The 16,202-nt window shown below is 35.6% G+C and overlaps 1 protein-coding gene across 1 annotated transcript; it reads right to left on the bottom strand.

Annotated features, from left to right (window-relative positions):
* Nucleotides 1–5,532: 5,532 nt before the first annotated feature.
* Nucleotides 5,533–13,363, bottom strand: LOC117327820 (eukaryotic translation initiation factor 1A, Y-chromosomal-like). Its single transcript, XM_033885018.1, has 6 exons — nt 12,849–13,363; nt 10,029–10,112; nt 8,593–8,696; nt 7,863–7,995; nt 7,603–7,694; nt 5,533–7,133 (listed from the first exon to the last, which is right to left on the bottom strand). The coding sequence occupies exons 1-6, from the start codon at nt 12,862–12,864 to the stop codon at nt 6,876–6,878; spliced, it is 687 nt and encodes a 228-aa protein (XP_033740909.1). The 5' UTR covers nt 12,865–13,363; the 3' UTR covers nt 5,533–6,875.
* Between the last annotated feature and the right edge of the window lie 2,839 nt (nt 13,364–16,202).

The following is a 16,202-nucleotide window of genomic DNA, read 5'->3' as shown; positions in this document are numbered from 1 at the left end:
CGTCAATAATGACGATTTTGTGGAGTGGATTGGAAAAATTGGATTGTAAAATTAAACTGCGACATTCATTTAAATTGTAAAATTAAACTGTGACATTAATTGGATTATTATCAAACTAAACTGTGACATTCACTGATTTATTATGAAATTAAACTGTGACATTCATTGTATTGTAAAATAAAGCTGTGACATTAATTTGGATTATTTTAACACGTTTGATTCCTTTGGATTAATTTACCTCTGTAGCTGCGTGCCTTAGGTCTATTTAGCAATATGTAACGAGATCTATATAAACTCACATACTGAGATTATTTATTATCCTTGTATTGATAAGTAATTTATATGCGTTACCGCTATTATTTTTACATTGACGGGTATCCACGCCCATACGATGTTATAGTGTAGTTATCATCGACGAGTATCCACGCCCATACGATGTTATAGTGTAGTTATCATCGACGGGTATCCACGCCCATACGATGTGTTGTGTAGTTAACATCGACGGTTATCCACGCCCATATACGATGTGTTGTGTAGTTAACATCGACGGTTATCCACGCCCATATGTGATGTTGTGTAGTTATCATCGACGAGTATCCACGCCCATACGATGTGTTGTGTAGTTAACATCGACGGGTATCCACGCCCATACGAAGTGTTGTGTAGTTATCATCGACGAGTATCCACGCCCATACGATGTGTTGTGTAGTTAACATCGACGGGTATCCACGCCCATACGTTGTGTTGTGTAGTTATCATCGACGAGTATCCACGCCCATACGTTGTGTTGTGTAGTTATCATCGACGAGTATCCACGCCCATACGATGTGTTGTGTAGTTATCATCGACGGGTATCCACGCCCATATGATGTGTTGTGTAGTTATCATCGACGAGTATCCACGCCCATACGATGTGTTGTGTAGTTAACATCGACGGGTATCCACGCCGATACGATGTTATAGTGTAGTTATCATCGACGGGTATTCCATGCCCATTCGATAGTGTAGTTTGGTTGAAATGCCCTGTCTCAGATTTTTTGCCTGCAGTAGATTATTAAAATTGATGACGTTGATTTCTATCTAAATGATAGTAGGATTTGAATTATGTTTTTGTTGACAACATATACCCTATAAATATTTGATGCTTTGCTTATATTCATGATCGAGTCCATTTAGCGTGAGAGAAGAGAGTGAGAGTTCGCAGTTAGCTGAACGGTGGAACTTCACTGTGTTTCTAAGGTGTGGGAAGTGAAGTATTTTTCTATATTATTGTAGTATTTTTCTATCATTCTATACAATTATTGTTATATGTATTTTCATAGCGCATCTGTCTGTTGACCGTTGGTAATAAGATGGGGGACACGCCGGGCTGTTAATCAAAATTTTAAATACCTGATAACGATTTAATTAGTTAATTAATAAGCGTTTTCACTTCTATTGTTCGGAAAACAATACATTGGTGCTTTGAATAACTGTAAAACTAAAAAGACTGCTACAACCTGGATAAGATATGTGAATCCTATACAGACGTCCATGAAGACCAAAGATGGGGAAACACCTTTCCCGATATGTTAAATGACGCGCCTTATATCGGACCGGCAGTGCTTCATATAGTTCAATGATACTAATATCTGAGCAGTTAATAGAAAAAGGAACATCGGCTATTGGTATTTCTTTTTTTCTAGAAACGACAAGTCAGTGCTTTCTATGGCTGTGCCAGAATGTGAATACTGATTCTGCAATCTTTCCAACTACTCTGCACTGTCACTATATACATAACAAACAATATATATATCAGATCGTAATTCTCACGTGTAGTAATATGGAGAATGTTTTAATACATGTATGTATATGTGATCAAGGTAGTCATATAATCTAATAGACGCTTTGTCACTATGACCATGTCAGGGTATCGGGCCAACCAGCACTGCACCATTGAAACGTAAGATGGTGGGTGTGGCGCAGTTGTTTAAGTTGCGAGTATTTCTGGCTAAGCGATTATGTGCCGTTGATTGTGAGCTCGAGGCCCGAACAGGGCACGAGTCATAAATTGTCTTCTTTCATCATTTGTGTTACTATGAAGGAAATCTCTTCAAACAGGCGTGACTATAAATACTAATCGATAAACTTTAATCTACACAAAGGTGGTACTTCCGTAGATAGTTATATACAAACTTACATGTTGAAACGTAGAGATCCATCACTGCGCCGTTAAAATGTTCTTTTTTAAAGATCGCGGATGTGAATGAAAACTGAGATATCATGTAGTTTGGATAAGACTGGTGTATTAATTAGCTTTAATTAAGGTTTGAATAAGGTCTAAAATACACTTGCGGTAAAACAAGAAGAAGTATTCAAATATTTCAAAATTTTAATACATTTATCTTTACGAAAACAACGTAACTAATTTGTGCGACGTCATAGCATTAGATATTGAAAATGATAAATAGATACCACAGGGTATTTTGTTGTGGTTTAACCATACCCGAGTGTACACAAAACTGAAAAAAAAGATGCCCAGCGAGATGCTCGCTAGTTGTAGATGTTATTGTTATCAATAATCAATGCAGATTTGGACTCGTAACAGTTACTTCGATACATCTCCCGAAACAACGCATATAGGACATCTTAAAGTCACGTTACTGCCAAAAGGAGCACAACATACTGTTTTACTTAGATATATAATATAATTGTTCAGTACGAAATCCTGTTGGGCTCATTTTGTAAATTTGTTTTCGTCTAATAACGTGTACAATTGGCGATATTACGCGATTTAAGGTTTCACGATATATCGAGTTTAGTTCCCGATAACGTGAATATTTCCTGCTATGCTACATCGAGAAGGTTTGAGGTTTAATGGCATTTTTTCTTTCTGCTGCTCAACGGATTCTTGTTAATGAGCAATAGGCTCGTTATATATTTTTCTGACCTAACACCACAACACATGAGTTCCAGTCTGTACTGAAACTGCAAACCTATACATAAAGAAACCAGTCACAGAACGTAGGGGAACAAGTCAACGAATGGATGAAAAGATAGACAAGTCCGGCCTAGTGTGCTTCATATACTGTCTTGGAACCTTACGTTGTACTAGTCATCGTCCGACAACGTTTGAATCCCTAGGAAGAAGTTGTAATCATCGCTGGAGGTACCACCAAGTTTCACAGGAAGACTTCTCAGTTACAGTTAGCACTGTCACCCGTGGTGGAAGAATTTAAGGTGTCAAAGTGTAGATTCATGAATCCAGAGCCCGCAAGCTACGGGAAATGGTCGCCTGGTTATACAGTCAGCCAAGCTGAGAGCAGACTGCAAGACATCGTGGGTAAAATCCGCGTTGCGAGATAAGCACTGGGAGTCGGCCATTTTCAGCTGCATAGCAGAAGGCAATAAAAGAAGGGATATCATTATAACAGTGGTTGGTTCAGAACAGGAACAACACTCAAAGGTATACCAGATGAGTAAGGGCAGAAAGGATAGTGGGCTCGACGGAATCTCACAGGACGCATGATTACATAGACAGACACGTGGGAGATGGAGCCAGTTAGGATCTCCATACTCAAGTCTGTCTATGACGCACATTCCTCCACCAAGTAGGTTGTGTAGATGGTGCCTCTTAGAAGCTCAAGCTCGCACCTTGTGTGGTGACAGAGGAACACTGGTACACATCCTATCTGAGTGTAGAGTAGCTCTCCAGTAGGGAAGATACAGATATCAACACGATCAGGTTCTGGCTACCTTAGCCTACATTATGGAAAGACCAGCGTCTGAAGAGGCCAGCAACGTAACACCAGAGTCCTACTCACACAACAGCAATGGAAGATCAGGAACATACTTACATACAGTTTGTGGGAGCTGGAGAGAACGGACCAACTGCTGTCATATGAATAAATGAGAGAAACCCTCTCGTATTTCCAGATGTTGCATACCACATTGATACCAGTTATCGTGATATGATCACAGCAGCACCAACATATCATCTCGGTGGAACAGACAGTTTCGTGGTAAGTAGGATGCGATGGGACACACGAACGCAAAGCTATTAAATACCAAGAGCTTCGAGATCTGTATAGATAGAAGGGATGGAACACTTGGCTATTCCCGGCAGAGGTTTGCGAGGGGATTCCCTTCACAATCAGCATTGAAGCTGTTACAGAAAGTAGGTCTGACTGGCGCAAATGGAAGGTCATATCAGATAAGGCAGAGGGCATCATTCTAGTTATAGCCCAGACAAGATGACCAAACGACAGCGAGCATGCAGTGATTGGTCACTATTGACCTACCCACCAGAGGACGTCGTGGAATAGGAGTGCACATGATGATGCTGTCAGCAGTAGAGTTCAGAGCTCCATAAGGCAAATCCCTGGCGTAAGTATTGGTTGAGCTCCTTAACAACAGATCTAGATAAGTTCATAGTCAACCATTGTATCGAATGAACATATTCTAGTCTCGCTTCTTATTGCCATATTCTTGCTGCATCAATCTTTGATTATTCAATTATATGTATACTTTATGACATTATGTTATAAGAAACAGTTTCTTCCTTAGTTTGACAGATCAATCAATAAGATTACATTATAGTAAAAAGAAATCGAATCGTTAACAAGATAGTGGTCATACTTAATAAGAGGCGGATAAAGCTGTCTTTATGTTATTGTGTTATATTGTTTACTTGCTTTTGTATATAACATGAACATCTAGAAAAAAATAATGCGATTTGGATTTGAAGCAGGTGAAGCAGTGCTTGGATGAGTTCGAATTTTCACGAAAGATGTAATAATTATGCCACTTAGGGAACATCTATTTCATTTATTTTGAAAGTATACGTATCATGTGCTATTAGTATGATATACACATATACATGTACACGCACAGTATTATTTACGATGGGGAAATTTGCAAAATCACTTAGAATAAAAATTGAAATACACTAAAAACAAAACCAAAAAACTGTATATTGTAAAATGTGTTATAAAGATTTCGCAAACGTGTATGGTTTCAAACAACAGCTCAATTGATAATACCCTAAACAACTTAAATCGAAGACACTAGGCTTGCAGCATCAGTCGAATACTCGTTTTTTTTTTACTTACAACGTTCCATAAAACGTGACAATGTCAATTACAGTACTCATCGAAGAGTTTATATGCCCGGATGTTCCATTTGCGCCATCCTAGTTTGCCTTTTTATGAGACTTCATCCGAAGTCAACCTAGATTTGTATGGCGGGAAGGTGTCGTCGACGAAGCCGAAGACGCTAACTCTTCCGAAACACCTAACACCTGGTATCATTCTCTTTGTACCTTTTCGAGGGTCTCCATCAAAATCAATATTTTTTGTTCTTATTTTTCACTCATTTCATTGAGTTAGAAATACAGTTTGGTTTGTATGTCGGTATCTCTGGCTGCTGTTTTCGTGACAGTTGATATTAAGCAACATTAATTAAAAAAAATCGTGAGTGGTATACAATGGCGCTAGAAATTTATAGAATGTTGAAGGAAATAACCTACTAAACTCACTAAATGTAGTGTTAAGTGAGGGGCAAACCCATTCATTCTGATAAAGTTTTGCTATGTACCGGGAAAATGACACAGCACATCCGATCTTGGCGAGCAATTTAAACTCTTCAATCGGTAGGTCTTCGCAGGATTATTAGCCATGGATATTTGTTTTTAACAAAAACATACATTTTATTCCAAAAAGACATACACATATATACACATTGAAAGGCTGTCAATGTTAGGTCCCTGTGGTCGCATTCATACTTACAAATCATGTCTTCATACAGGAGGGCTCTCACTCTTCATACATACCATACACTCAAAGTGAAAAAAATCTTTTTTTTGCTCTGTGTCCCATGACAAGGAAAGACTTATTCCACTCCTTTTTTATATATATAATACAGAAAAACAATAAATGCTGAGAGCTTTGCTTTATATACAGAATCATGGCAAAAATATTTGGGCTCACCTCTGTTGGAGGCCTTTAGTATTATTTTATTAAAATGAACATAAAAACATAAATACACGTATAAAAAGCAAAGGTGAGCGGCAAAATTACGCCCATCAAAACACAAAAATACACATAAAAAGGCAGAGATGAGCCGCTAAGTATAACATTATATTTGAAAATATATATCAATTGCTTAGATGGGAGGGAGGGAGGGAGGGAGGTTTTCGTTTTCAAAAACAGTCACTCTTGTTCATTTTAAACACAATTGTACAAATCATTTTTTTTAAAGATGGCGTCAGTGAAATTTTTTTCTGATGAAGATGTGGGCACTTAATGACCAATCATGGTTGATCTTTAACCGCTGACCTGTATGCAATACCAAACATGGGAATGTGGGCGGAGCCCAAGCTATGTATTGGTGACGCGAGTAAAAATGTGTTTGTAAACAAACTTTAATATATAAGACACTTTTCATAAAACACGTAGACTATGATGTCTGTCATATGATGTCATTCATATGATGTATGAATACTCGACCATTGCCAAACAAGTTAACACTAATGGGGGAACAAAATCGGTAACAACACAAGACTTTTACTTTTAGATATACTAATTTTGATATGCTCTCGTTCATTTTGACATATTTACGTTAATCTCGATACACCGCTCCTTTCGGAATATCTCTTTCCATTTACCAGACGTTTCGAGTGACACCACGTGCTCTGGTATCCAAGACAAGCACACCAGCATATTAATCATACTTCAGAAGTTATTTATCATATAACTGTTCTATCTACCAAACATTTGATATCTTAGATTCAGTTTTTAGTTAAATGAGATCTGCGTTTTACATTGCTCATTTCAATTAGAATCAAATGAGTACCACACAAGAGGTGCTGCTTCAATCCTTCTTTCAGTGCTAATATCCTATGTGTCTTTTGTACAATGTTTTCTTCTTATACATTCAGCAGTGGACACAAGAGGTGCTGCTTCAATCCTTCTTTCAGTGCTAATATCCTCTGCGTCTTTCGTACAATGTTTTCTTCTTATACATTCAGCAGTGGACACAAGAGGTGCTGCTTCAATCCTTCTTTCAGTGCTAATATCCTCTGTGTCTTTCGTACAATCTTTTCTTCTTATACATACAGCAGGACACTCAGCCATATTTTCCGACATATTAATTTCCTATAGAATGAAAAACACTTATATGTTGTTGTGACACACAGTGATGTCTTTATACACCAATTCAAATGATAAGTCTTCCTCTGTAGTATTATGCTTTTCCTGACATTATTAGATTAATGGGATAACAAACTCTCTTCCCTGGTATTAACAGTAATATAACAAACTCCCTTCCCTATCATTATATATATTATTAATGGGATTGCAAAATCTCAATCAACTTGCCTTACCACCAACAAAATCATGGGATAACAAGCTCCCTTCTCTACTATCAACATATTAACATGACAACAAACTCCCTTCCGTGGTATTGGCATGATATAGGAATGACAAACATCATATTTTAAATGATCATTTCATGAAATATTTGCTTCAAGAGTAATTAGTGGTGTACATGTATTTTGATTGACAGTCACATTGTTGCTCTCTAATACCTAAATGATTAGTTAAAATGAACGTTGATATAACTCACATTATCAATATGATCATGGCCTCCATCGTAGTCATTCTGGAACTCAATTTCATCTTGATTATCTTCATCAAAGAGGTTGTCGCTGAGCTTTGCTGTGAGGAAAATTGAAAACACATCGCTTACCAGTAAAACTGATTACCTTAAAAGTGTCATTGTTAGTACATATGTACTGTATATTATGAATATAACTTTAATTCACATGAACACAGAAACATTAGAGACGATTTTCAATTATAGAATATGAAAAGTGGCAATCCTACCAGATTCCGGAAGTTCTCCATATGTCTTCAGATTTCTAGCCTCATCTGGTGTGTATTTTTGTATGACATCAGCCTTGTTGTCTTGGTAATCCCTTAGTCCAAGTAAGATGATGTCACCAGTATTTATCCACACCTAGAATAGAAAGTTACATTATAAGCAATGAACTCCTATAATCTTATACACAAAATGGTAATAAATCCGGGTGCCGTTCGACAAACCAGGATTTCAACATGGCGATTTCACTAAAATACTGCATTTGACAGACAACGTGGATTTTCTTCGGGTAATCCAGTTTCCTCCCACAGTAAGAACATCGTGTGTGATTAATAGCAGTTGACAAAACTTCCTTCGCAATTGTTGTAAATAGTTTTGCAAAGAAACAACTTTTAGTCAGATTAAGTTCGACTAGGACACAGTTTTCACACTGCGGTGTTCCACTTTGAAAGATGTAGTTACCAGATAGTGATTTCATTCAGTGGCATTTCCTAGCCTTTAGCTATTTTACACGCGAGGTTGAGCTGTATCGTATTGTCTAATTGAAGATACTACAACTGACGGTGTTTTATCGATATATACGAAGTCATTATATGCTATTTTTATGCTTCCCAGCAACACCAGACCCAATGCAGGCCTAGAGGAAGTCCTTATATTGATGTCAATTATGGTATCCGGGAACTTTCTTAGCTACATTAGTGTTAAGATATATTTAACTGTTTATAAAAGAAATACCTTTTTCCTCAGCTTTCCCCGAATATGACACATCCTCTTCACTCCATCAAAGCAGAGAGCATCTAACCGTCCATTGCCCAACATCTTTATAACTTGTGCATATTCTGTAAGGCACCACAAAGTGTATTTTTGTGTATTAGTTTATATAATAAATGTCCATCTCTGGCCTGTTCATATTATAATATTCTATATAGGGTGTAACATTAATGTTTTAAATTAGTTATAAGTGTTTACATTATAGATGTTGTACTACAAGTATCATAACTGCTTAGTCTTCCGGTGCTTTATCACACTTTATGGAAAAGGACCAGTATTGGAACAAAAATGAAAAGTTTATTCTAACTGAATGTATGTTGTAGTGTTCTATCAAGGAACACACCATTCTTCTCAATACGTGTTAATATAACAAATGATTGGTAAACAAGTGTAGGAACACTTCTACTACTCGCTTATACTACATTTGTATTGTACTAGATGTATTACAACGCCAAGTTTTGGTGTTTTAATTGATAGACAAAGGACAGCCACTGAAACATAAAGATAATTAATCGTATACATTTTATAACAGCTGAGGCCAGTTCCATCAATATTCCTCAGCTTAAAATTTTTCACAAGAAGCATTACAGAATAAAAGAATGTTCCTTAAAAAAGACTTTTTTCCTTAAATTCTGTAATTTTGTAATGGCTTCCTGTGGAAATCTTAAATCATGGAGTTTCCTAAAGTTGAGGAATGTTGATGCCAGGATAATTTTGGTTTTGTGATAGTGTAATCACATGCAATACCAACACTAAACGATAATCAGTAAAAACTGTTGGTCCCACTGTGGAGCCAGCTGTCAGATTCTAGGTCTGTCAGAACCAAAATCTCTTATCAGAGCAGACAAAGAAGGAAAATAAACTACTTATGGTCTGCCAAGAAACAGCAAAGTCGACTCATGCAATAGAAAAGCTGTAGTTAGCAATGGTTCCAGGAGCAATATTACGCTCTCTGAACAGGGACATTAAACCTAACGTATCTGTCATAACCTGACTATCAATGCTAAACGAGGTCTTTTGGAAACCATCAACTAACAGTTTTACAGCAAACGATTGACAAACTTTAAAGGTGATGAGTCGTAGTTCACTAATTCACTGGTGATGCTGACTGCTGTTACTCGCTCTGTTTTTCTATCTTTTCTGTTGATTCAGAAATGTTAGGGTCTGAATGACTCCACTGTCCGTTTTTCTATCTTTCCCGTTGATTCAGAAATGCTAGGGTATGAATGAATCCATTGTCTGTTTTCCACGTTTCAAAATTAACAAAAACAAACTTCTCGGGTATCATGCTATAATTTTACGTTACAAAAACATGTTAAATAAATTAAACGTATCAAAATTCTACAATAACTTACCTGACATGTTTAACAACACAATATACCTTAACATGATTTTCTTACCTTGTCCATCTTCTCTGAAAACCAACTCTCTCTTTTCATTTTCGTTATCATTTTTACCCCTCCTCCTGTTTTTTCCTCCTTTTCCTGTTAAAAGACACATGGGTACGTAGGTACAGCTGAGTTTTCGTTATCTATTGTAAAGAAACATTTGAGTTTATGGAATGAAAAAATACAAAATAGGTTTGTGGACCATTATTACCTCACTCTTCAGAGAATACAGTGTTAACCTCTATTAATGATAGTCACAGCAGAGATAATCTAAACTTTTCAGTAAATGACGTCTAAGTGTGTGTTATTTTCTTCTGGAAACATAATGTCACATTGTATGAAGAATCATATACATAAGCGTATAATAAAGAAAAAAAAAATCTTCGTCAAGTGTCTTGTGCATTGAATTTAGTTTTCGACTTGTACTCACTATCAGTACCCTACAGGTACACTGGTAACTGTACTATACTTTAAGATACATACATCGTCAATTGAGAATGGATCTAACATTACAACAAGCAATACAGTAAGTATATTATATATTTTAAAATATGAAAGGTGTGTGAAATCTGACGAAATAGAAAAGTATCAAACATGTCATTCGTGGGCGCTGGTAATTATTCTGTAAGGTACACAAAGAGAAGAAACTGCATGGCGCTTACACTGACGTTACCCATCACTCTATGTATGTCCTCACAAAGGACACTCCTGAACTAGTAATGCGACCTGGTACTCTCACCTTACACTGCTCATTACCGTAAAGATAGACAACCCAAATTACCTAACACCAGTGAAGCATGTCATTCTTTAGTAACGTACACTTAAAGTGGTCAACGGCAACAATTTTGTAATAGGAAGGAGTAATGAAACAAAAGGCCACTGGGCTTTAACGGTCACTTGAGTTTTGAAATATAATTTTGACCTTTTTTGACCCCGCCCATCAGTCATTAGGGTTAGTCAGGCCAATATTTGCATACCAACCAAATGCCTCCCAAAACTGTTAATTCTAAACAAGTTAGAATGAATTCCAAAAGAAATCGAACAGATGATAGTAAAATATTTGATTACCTTGTATATACTATAGTAAGGTTTACACCCTCCCCAGGGGCAAACGTGAGACTCCAGGGTCATGAAATTCACAAATTTGGTAAAGCACCTGAAGACCTTTCCACCAATGAAGAATACTTCTTTCTTTCTGATTTGTGTCTTGAAAAGAATATTTTAAAAACTTTTGTCAATTTGACCAATTATGGCCCCATCCCTCAAGTCTCCGGGTGTCCGTCCATGCCAATATGCACGTATTCGTCAACATACATTTATACTGATAATTCTAACAAAGTTTGTATTATTTCTAATAGCAATTGGAACAAATACATGAAATGCTCAAAAATGTATTTTCCCTATATAAACTGTATAGTAAAGTTTACCTCCTCCCCGGGGGAAACGCGATACCCGAGGGTTGATCTTTGGCTATGAAAGATTCCTGCAAAATTCAAATGAATTTGGTTCAGCGGTTTTTGAGCAGAAAATGAAAATGCAAATCGTTTATGGACGCACGGCGCAGAACAAAAGACGATTAGAATAGGTTACTTAAGACTTCTTATCGGGTGACCTAAAAAAAAACTTGCCCCTGTGTATTTGTGTGCTCATCATTTGTAGTCACCCACAGCTGTTATTGGAAATATAAATAATCTCACTTGTTTATTGAATGACCAACATTACAGCAATCACGTTAGATACTGGAATATCATAACATATTTATACATGTACTACTAGTATATAAACTGGAGTATCATAACATATTTATACTATATAAACTGGAATATCATAACATATTTATACTATGTAAACTGGAATATCATAACATATTTATACTATATAAACTGGAATATCATAACACATTTATACTATGTAAACTGGAATATCATAACATATTTATACTATATAAACTGGAATATCATAACATATTTATACTATGTAAACTGGAATATCATAACATATTTATACTATATAAACTGGAATATCATAACATATTTATACTATGTAAACTGGAATATCATAACATATTTATACTATGTAAACTGGAATATCATAACATATTTATACTATATAAACTGGAATATCATAACATATTTATACTATATAAACTGGAATATCATAACATATTTATACTATATAAACTGGAGTATCATAACATATTTATACTATCTAAACTGGAGTATAATAACATATTTATACTATATAAACTGGAATATCATAACATATTTATACCATCTAAACTGGAATATCATAACATATTTATACTATGTAAACTGGAATATCATAATATATTTATACCATCTAAACTGGAGTATCATAACATATTTATACTATATAAACTGGAATATCATAACATATTTATACTATGTAAACTGGAGTATCATAACATATTTATACTATATAAACTGGAATATCATAACATATTTATACTATATAAACTGGAATATCATAACATATTTATACTATATAAACTGGAATATCATAACATATTTATACTATATAAACTGGAATATCATAACATATTTATACCATCTAAACTGGAGTATCATAACATATTTATACTATCTAAACTGGAATATCATACCATATTTATACTATATAAACTGGAATATCATAACATATTTATACTATATAAACTGGAATATCATAACATATTTATACCATCTAATTTAATATGTTTTACCTTTGGTCAGCTGGTGATGTCATGGAGATCGAATATTAGACATGGTCGTTTCCATGACGATGAATAAAATAATCCAATACTAGAACAATACATCATTTATGCAATAATACCTTTGTTTTTCGGCATGACTCAACTTCCTTGGTAACCTCTTCTAGGTAATAACTAACAGTTCGCTGTCTGTTTGCAAAGTTAACTTTAAAATGCGTGTTTTCCTTTCATCATCTGACAGTATCAATCGCCGGAAATGTGCTGTAGATAGTCTATGGGAAATCAACATTTGTGACCAACTTCCTTGATATATATCTAAAACATTTATACACATAGTCATGCTAGAGACTTATATATATGTTATTATTCCTGTGTATATGTCTTTGTGGTAATCAAATCAATTTTGGGTACAGATGTTCCAATAAGAAAAAAACATTTACACTTCTCTCTTTTGGCAATATTATTTTGGTACTATTTGGTTTAGTTTGGGTCGGTTTATTTTATTTTGCTTAACGTCCTATTAACAGCCAGAGTCATTCAAGGACGTGCCTGATTTTGGAGGAGGAGGAAAGTCGGAACCACCCGCGGCTTACGGTCAGTACTTGGTAACCGCCCGATGTGAAACCAAGAGGTGAAGGGTCAGTGATAAAGTGTCGGGATACCTTAACCACTCGGCCATCGCGACCAAAATCTTAATAATAGATAAATAGAGAATACATGGTCAGTTTCTTAAAATACAAGCTGTATTTTAGCGAGGGTAAAGAAAGACAAAAGTGCTTGCCGGAAAGGCCCGGGGTTATCCGATTGGTGTTTTCCGTCACTTCCGTATACAGCAAAACTATATATGGTGGGTGTATTCCAATAATGCGGTGGCAGTTGCAGGATAAATACCAATACAAGATAAAATTAAAGCTACACGTAGCTCTATCCTGGTAAATTAAGATGTTACCAATCCAAGATGCAATTTACCATTACCTTATCACCACGGGTCTTTTTTATCAATTACTCAAAAAGAATTTCCATCTTCACCAACGTCGGTAACCCATATCAAGATCGAGTAAGTGAATGAAACGTAACGAGATTGCTATATTCACATTTCAATACATATGTTGATAATGTTTACACTTATGTGTAATCAAAATGCTCCACAATCGCTCGTTTTGAATAACGTTATTTCGGCAACGGTGTCTCTGGATCAAAACTTCGATTAGTCAGAAATAAAGACATTTATGAAGCTAGTATTTTGGCCGGTTTCGTCAAATGTGTTCCTAAAGCTGCATGTTGAATTCAAATAGACGTTCACAATGTCAAAGTGATCTAACCATCATCAGATGGTGGGCTATTCAAATCGCCCTGCGTCCGTGGTCCGTCCGTCTATTACGAAGAAAATATTCACAACATATTTTTATATAGAATAGTAACAAAATAAAAGTGCATTTATTGAAGAAGGAATGCTATACCACCTATTAAGCATGTCAAGGTTAGCTATCTAATTCGGTGAACAGAAACAAAACACCTCTGACATCTAGTACGACAGAATCCCTGATTTAGGGGCAATAACCGATGAGATCTAGGTGCGACACAATAAAGCATGTCAATGTTTGTCCCCGATAGACGAAAGCCGAGCCACGTTTTGGTCATGATGTACGACAGTTACACTAAGACTTGACCATTGGAACGTAATGGCCGTGTTATACATGGTCAAAATGACCGTCATACGCAAATTAAACAGGTCAGTAGCCTAACAGGCCAATACCTGCATTCATTGGTCAAGAACCTCAGTGTCCAAGGCACAGGGGCTAGTATATACATATATATATGGACTATCATTTGGAAAATCGTGCCAAGCCCCTGTGGTCCAAGGAGTTCCAGTCCGGACCCTATAAATAGACATGTAGATCGCGCAAGCTTCAGATTGTGTCCTAGGCTCGGTTATAACCGGAACAAGGACGTTAAGCCCCATCAATCAATCAATCAATCAAGCAAGCTTCAGATAGAAGCTGCCATTCTACGTGTCGACTTTACTTTATAGGTAAGATCTTTTATTGTTTAAAGATATTTCTTATGTGTTAACGCTGTATGGTCAAGGGCATATATACATGTATATATATATATTTAATGTAGAGTAGTTATCAAGCAAATAGTAGCTTTCTATGAGTCTTTTGGTTAAGTGCTAATTACAGTTTTGTATTGAAACATAATTAATGTTGAAAATTATAAAGATACATAAAGATAATGCAACTTGTACTTTGTGATATGAACTATACTGTATTTGGATTATAATATTGTTAAACATCGCTAATTGTATTGTTATATACTGTATTTGGATTATAATATTGTTAAACATCGCTAATTGTATTGTTATATACTGTATTTGGATTATAATATTGTTAAACATCGCTAATTGTATTGTTATATACTGTATTTGGATTATAATATTGTTAAACATCGCTAATTGTATTGTTATATACTGTATTTGGATTATAATGTTGTTAAACATCGCTAATTGTATTGTTATATACTGTATTTGGATTATAATATTGTTAAACATCGCTAATTGTATTGTTATATACTGTATTTGGATTATAATATTGTTAAACATCGCTAATTGTATTGTTATATACTGTATTTGGATTATAATATTGTTAAACATCGCTAATTGTATTGTTATATACTGTATTTGGATTATAATGTTGTTAAACATCGCTAATTGTATTGTTATATACTGTATTTGGATTATAATATTGTTAAACATCGCTAATTGTATTGTTATATACTGTATTTGGATTATAATATTGTTAAACATCGCTAATTGTATTGTTATATATTGTATTATTATTATCATAATAAAATGAGATAGAAGCTGCCATTCTACGTGTCGACTTTACTTTATAGACACCCCGGGAAACCACAGCGGACAACCACACAAAATATTAGGTAGAGATAACCCTCCTAATACGACCGTAAACAATTCTTGTCATCGCTATTTCTGAGAAAGTACTGAAGGGATCTTTCTCCAATTTCATATGTAGGTTCCCCTTGGTGCCTAGTTATGCATATTGCATTTTGAGACCAATCGGAAAACAACATGGCCGACAGGCAGCCACCTTTGATTTTGACAATTGAAGTTTGTTAACGCTATTTCTCAGGAAGTGCAGAAGGGATCTTTCTCAAATTTCATATGTAGGTTCCCCTTGGTTCCTTGTTATGCATATTGTATTTTGGGACCAGTCGGAAAACAACATGGCCGACAGGCAGCCATCTTGGATTTTGACAATTGAAGTTTGTTATCGCTATTTCTCAGAAAGTACTGAAGGGATCTTTGTCAAATTTCATATGTAGGTTCCCCTTGGTCCCTGGTATTGCATTTTGGGACCAATCCGAAAACAACATGGCAGACAGACAGCCATTATCGCTAAATCTCAAATTATATATAAATGTTCCCCTTGTTTGAAAAGTACTTGAGGGATGATTCT

Source organism: Pecten maximus, chromosome 5 (assembly GCF_902652985.1).
Source record: "Pecten maximus chromosome 5, xPecMax1.1, whole genome shotgun sequence".
Taxonomy (NCBI): Eukaryota; Metazoa; Mollusca; class Bivalvia; order Pectinida; family Pectinidae; genus Pecten; species Pecten maximus.
Note: the sequence above shows the minus strand (reverse complement) of the source record. Positions and strands in the feature narration are given on the sequence as shown.

What these genes read in the sequence shown, in the direction of transcription:
- LOC117327820 (XM_033885018.1), bottom strand. An exon ending in GGGGAAAGCTGAGGAAAAAG is followed by an intron (nt 7,996 to 8,592) that starts GTATTTCTTTTA and finishes TTTCTATTCTAG; the next exon opens with GTGTGGATAAATACTGGTGA. An exon ending in GCCATGATCATATTGATAAT is followed by an intron (nt 7,134 to 7,602) that starts GTGAGTTATATC and finishes TTCATTCTATAG; the next exon opens with GAAATTAATATGTCGGAAAA.